The sequence below is a fragment of the Odocoileus virginianus genome, chromosome 18, assembly GCF_023699985.2.
Source record: "Odocoileus virginianus isolate 20LAN1187 ecotype Illinois chromosome 18, Ovbor_1.2, whole genome shotgun sequence".
In the NCBI taxonomy this organism is placed as follows: Eukaryota; Metazoa; Chordata; class Mammalia; order Artiodactyla; family Cervidae; genus Odocoileus; species Odocoileus virginianus.
Genome location: NC_069691.1, coordinates 2,970,308 through 2,976,307, shown reverse-complemented (window position 1 = coordinate 2,976,307; position 6,000 = coordinate 2,970,308). Strand labels below are relative to the sequence as shown.

At 44.7% G+C, this 6,000-nt stretch overlaps 1 protein-coding gene across 1 annotated transcript in view; it reads left to right on the top strand.

The window, feature by feature from the left end:
* Positions 1 to 223: 223 nt before the first annotated feature.
* RECK (reversion inducing cysteine rich protein with kazal motifs) overlaps positions 224 to 6,000 on the top strand; it is a 79,535-nt gene continuing 73,758 nt past the window's right edge. Inside the window, exon 1 of the mRNA XM_070480271.1 lies at positions 224 to 759. Within this exon, the coding sequence (XP_070336372.1) occupies positions 660 to 759 (100 nt within the window). The 5' untranslated portion in view covers positions 224 to 659. The remainder of the gene's footprint in view (positions 760 to 6,000) is intronic.

Sequence of the window (6,000 nt, the reverse complement as noted above, 5' to 3'; positions counted from 1 at the left end):
TCCACATTCTCCTGATGGGAACATCAGGTGTCCTTAGAACATCAAAGACACAGTGAGGCTACACGTGCCGAAGAGATTTGGTGGCGAATTCCTGCCTGGGCTCTTGTCAGGAGATTGTCAGAGGCAGAGCCCCTCCGATTTCAGGGGAGGGGGAGTTGTCCCGGATGACACGCCCTCTTGGGGTGTGAGGCAGCGTCAGGCAGAAAGGATATTAAGATCACTGAAGTACGTGAAAGGGGCAAGTCCCCTTGGTTCAGCCTTGGCCTGTGCCCCAGTTCTCAGGAGAACTTGCGGTGTGACCTTGGGCTGATGGTCTCTTCGCTGAGCCTCAGTGACCGCATCTGCAAACCTCGGGAGGTCGAGGCGTTCTTAGGACCCTGGCAACCCTGACATCCTCTGCCTCGCCTCTTGGAGAACGCCGGCTGCCAGATTCCGCCGCAGAAGCGGACAGATAGCTCGCTGGGCCTTAACAAAGAGCGGGGTCTCGGGCAGGTTCCCGCCCCCAGCAGGTTTTGGAAAATCCTTGCGGCCGAGGGGCGGGGTTTCTCTCCGCGGCCAATCACCGGGGGCCCGGGCCACCAGGGCGGGGTCTCCGCGAGTTGCCGCGGCGGGCAGGCTGGGTCCGAGCATCTAGCGGCCCTGGAGCCCCAGGCCTGGACATGGCGACCGTCCGGGCCTCCCCGCGAGGCGCGCTGCTGCTTCTCCTGACGGTGGCTGGGGTCGCGGAGGTGGCAGGGGGCCTGGCCCCGGGCAGTGCGGGTGAGTAACTGCTGGAGCAGCGGTTCGGGGAGGTCCAGAGCGGTCGCCTCAGCGCTCCAAGATGGCGCGGAGCAGGGGGCGGGGTGCTGGCGACCCCCAGACCCGGTCCAAGTCTGGTGACCCAGGGTCGGGAGGTCCAAACAGGCGGCAGGAGGGACTGAGGCGGAGCGAGCAGGACCCCTCTCCACCCTCCCTCTTTCCGCCCAGATCCCCTGAACTGGAAGCGGTGACCTGGGTTCGAGGCCTTCCTCTGTCACCCACCGAGCAGGAGCCCTCAGCTCAGCCCGTGTCCCCTCATCCGGCTCGGGTTTCTGTCCGGAGAGCGTGGAATGCCTTCGCCCAGGACCGTCGCGAGGGTGGGACGGGATTTTGGAGGGGCCGCCGCCTTACCGCCACCCTGGCCAGTTACTGTTGCTTGTTACTTGACCCTCGGTTCAGAAAGGCCGACCTCGGGCAGCGAGCACTTCTGTGCCCTACAGCCTGACTGACTTCTGAAGTCTCAGGCAGAGACTAGGTTCAAGTCTTCTAAATCCGATTCTGCTGCTCTTCGCTGTAGGTATGCAGTGTTTCCAAGACAGCGCTGGGCTCTGGCAGGAGAGAGATTAGATTTCAGGGAACTCTCTCTGTGGGGGCTGACTTGAGGAGAGTTTTGTTCTTGCTCTGGAGGAATTAGACCACGAGTGGATAGGAAGCTGTTCAGTGCTTACTGAGTGTCTCCCACGTGCTGGGTTTTAGGAGTTGTTGTCAATTCCTGCTCTCCAGGAGCTTTAGCTGGGGGGGGGGGGGGCACAAGACAGGAGCGGCTCCGATTCCAGGCAGAAGTATCCAGATGAAGCGATGAGGGCTGTGGGTGCACACAGGAGAGAGGTGATGATCTCCACTCAGGTTGGGAAGAAAATTGAGTGATGCCCCAGCTTCACTAGATATTAAAAGATGGCTAGGATTTATACATGCAAAGGTGACGGAGAAGTGCATTGCTCACAGGGAAACACACCTAGAAAGAGCAAAATCAGCCTCAACAGGTTTCAAGGTAGCTTACAGAGTTAAAGGATTTTGTTTAAGTGAAGCATATTTAAAGAAGGGAGAGAATTGTCAGGAGCCTGGGGTTATAGAGTTAATTATAATTGAGTTCTAACAAAGCTGTCAATTAGACAAATCAAAGGAGAAAGAAAGAATGCTATATATTTGGGGCTAAATCAGCTTACTTTCCTGGACCCTATATTTCTCTTCAAGTTAAAGAAATTGAATTAAAGCACTTTCAAAGATTTGATTCATTAGAAAACTAGTTGCCTGTTATCCCACAGCTGGTCAGTTCTGTGGGAAATAGTAGAGTAGAATATGGTTAAGAGTATTTGAACAAATTTAGTTAGCTTTATTCTTTGTGCTTTAATATCCACATTTATTGTATATAAAGATTCTCATAGATTTTTATTGTGATAATTGAGATAATACATGCATATTAGCTATTAAATAAGCTTGGGAAACACTGTACACTGTACCCTCTCTTATAAATTCACAAACAGGTTAGGTTCACAATAATTTGCAAAGATTCCTGTGGTTAAACTTGTTGCTGGGAGAATGGAGAAATGGGGAAATGACTGCTAACGACCATGAGGTTTCCTTTCAGGGTGATGAAAATGTTTGAAAAATAGTGAGCACAATTCTGTGAATATACTAAAGACAACTGAATGGTACACTTTAAAAGGATGAATTTTATAATGTGTTACTGTTAAAAGATAGACGGGGTCATATTAAAATTGCAAGTTTATTTGAGCAAAAATCTATTTGAATTTGGACAGTGCCAAATAGCAAGTAGCAGGAGCTCAGGAAGGACTTTTATAGAGAAGGTGGAGATGAAGCAAGGAAATATTTGATTGGCTGTGGTTTGAGCAGGTGTCTTATTTGGGAAAGCCCAGGTGACTGTCCGTGATTGATTGTCCTTAGGATTCTGATCTCCTGACCTTGGGGCATCACAGGCTTAAGTTTTGGTTTACTTAGGTAGGCTACTAAGGAATTGACGCCACCTCAGTCTAGTGGTATCCTTGTTTGATTAATTTAACGTGACTTTTATCTCAGTAAAATTGTTATGCAAAGAAAGAAACTTGTTTGCTTAAAGAACTGTTTTTTTCTTCATAGCACCTCAATCCCAATTTAGGAAATTCTGGGCTAGCAGATTTCTAAAGGCCCTACCAGTTCACAATGTACATGACAACACAGAATTTGCATTGTTTGGTAAAAAAGGAAAACCCCCAAGTTTGATGTAAAAGTGAGAATTGTCTCTTGTACTAAATTCTTAGGCATATATTGCCTGCTTCCTTACATAAAGGACATTGAGTAATATAATGAACAAAGGCTTCCACTGTGGATTTGTATAAAGTATGGGAAATGTTCCTCAATCCTAGACAAAAATTAAGAAAACAATATTAAATTGTATTTCAATGAAGGCCTGACTTGTATTCCCACTCAGTTTTCGTTCTCATCTCCTTACCCAATCCAAGGTTGGGTAATCCTGTCTCCTCTGGTATAAAGCATTTTACAAGTCTTATTTGTTCTGACTTGGAGATTTCATTCCTGTTGGAGGAGAGGGAAGGAATGATTTGACTTGCTAGTTATTATCTCTTGTGAAGTTCGGCCACACCCTGTACATTGGAGTAATGCCACACTTCCACAGTGTACTTTCTGGTCTCCTTGACCCCCAGCTCTCCTCCCCAGCACCTCTAGTGTTTCCTTTGAAGGATGGGCTGGAACCCTGTGTTACAGTCTGAGAATCTGTGTGTCATGGCACCTGATAGTAGCTCTGTTTCTATCTAAGATATTTTCTAATAGTACTAAAGAGAGAAAAATGTAACATTAAGGTCTAGGTTTCAATAAGTTGACATTTAAGAAGTTATGTAATAGCCCAGGATCCTGAAAAAGAGTGTAATGAATTTTAAGTTAGAAAAAGTGACCGCCTATCTGGGGGAATGTAATAAGAAACAGATTCTCTTTCCTTTCAAACAGAACTATCTTGGCCCACACTGTAAAAGGAGCTAAAATTGGTGAGAAACCAGATATAACAGTTTATTCTGGTATGCTACTAAAAGTTCCTGTCTTATAGTCAATAGATTTAAACAGTCTTTCATTAATCATACCTTTCACCCTTTGCCACTTTTTGAAGAAAGTGGAATGATGTCAAACAGGTGGTTTTTATATACTATAAATGCGGTTTTTTAGAAGAGCAAAATAGATATACTGCAAGAGTTTATTCAAAAAAATTTGCATGCTTACTATATGTCAGGCACTGTTTTAGGTTCAGGGTTACCTGCTTTCAACGGGCTTAGATTTCCAGTAGAGGGGAATAGACTGTTGTTCAGTAACTAAATCATGTCCAACTCTTTTCGACCGCTTGGACTGGAGCTTCCCTGTCTTTCACTATCTCCTGGAGATTGCTCAGATTCCTGTTGATGGAGTTGGTGATAGACAATGAACAGATAAATAAAATGATTTCTAGTAGTTATAAATATGCTGTGAAGGAAGCTAGAGGGTAGCATAAAGAATTGTGTGAGTAGTCAGGAGTGGTTCTTTACATAATGATGTCAAAAAAGGCTTCTTTGAGAGGGGTAAAGTTCTGAACTGAAATCTAAAGACCAAAGGTGCTGTCCTTAGGGAAAGATCAGGGTGGGGACCAGAAAGTGCACAGGCCCTGAAGCAAGAAGAAACTGAAGGTCAGTATGGTTTCATCATAGTGAGCAGGTGAATCAGCCAGGGCTAGGAGAGTCAGAAAACAACAGAATGGGAAAGACCAGAGATCTCTTCAAGAAAATTATGCCAAGGGAACATTTCATGCAAAGATGGGCACAATAAAGGACAGAAGTGGTATGGACCTAACAGAAGCAGAAGATATTAAGAAGAGCTAGAAGAATACACAGAAGAACGATACAGAAAGATCTTCATGACCCAGATAACCATGATGGTGTGATCACTGGATTAGAGCCAGACATCCTGGAATGTGAAGTCAAGTGGGCCTTAGGAAGCATCACTTCAAAAAAAAAACTAGTTAGAGGTGACGGAATTCTAGTTGAGCTATTTCAAATCCTGAAAGATTTGAAAGATGAAAGATGGTGCTGTGAAAGTGCTGCACTCAATATGCCAGCAAATTTGGGAAACTCAGCAGTGGCCACGGGACTGGAAAAGGTCAATTTTCATTCCAATCCCAAAGAAAGGCAATGCCAAAGAATGTTCAAACTACCGCACAATTGAACTCAGCTCACACGCTTGCAAAGTAATGTTCAAAATTCTCCAAGCCAGCCTTCAATAGTACAAAAACCATGAACTTTCAGATGTTTAAGCTGGTTTTAGAAAAGGCAGAGGAACCAGAGATCAAATTGCCAACATCCATTGGATCATCGAAAAAGTGAGAGAGTTCCAGAAAAACATCTACTTCTACTTTATTGACCATGCCAAAGACTTTGGCTATGTGGATCACAACAAACTGTGGAAAATTCTTAAAGAGATGGGAATACCAGACCAACTGACCTGCCTCCTGAGAAATCTGTATGCAGATCAAGAAGCAACAGGTAGAACTGGACATGGAACAACAGACTGATTCCAAATCAGGAAAGGAGTATGTCAAGGCGGTATACTGTCACTCTGTTTATTTAACTTATATTCAGAGTACATCATGCAAAATGCTGGGCTGGATGAAGTACAAGCTGGAATCAAGATTGCTGGGAAAAATCTCAATAATCTTAGATATGCAGATGACACCACCCTTATGGCAGAAAGCAAAGAAGAACTAAATAGCCTCTTGATGAAAGTGAAAGAGGAGAGTGAAAAAGTTGGCTTAAAACTCAACATTCAGTAAACTAAGATCATGGCATCCGATCCCATCAATTCATGGCAAATAGATGGGGAAACAATGGAAGCAGTGACAGACTTTATTTTTTGGCTCCAAAATCACTGCAATGGTGACTGCAGCCATGAAATTAAAAGATGCTTGCTCCTTGGCAGAAAAGCTATGACCAACCTAGACAGCACATTAAAAAGCAGAGATGTTACTTTGCTGACAAAGGTCTGTCTAGTCAAAGCTATGGTTTTTCCAGTAGTCATGTGTGGATTTGAGAATTGGACTATAAAGAAAGCTGAGCACTGAAGAATTGATGCTTTTGAACTGTGGTGTTGGAGAAGACTCTTGAGAGTCCCTTGGACTGCAAGGAGATCCAACCAGTCAATCCTAAAGGAAATCAGTCCTTAATATTCATT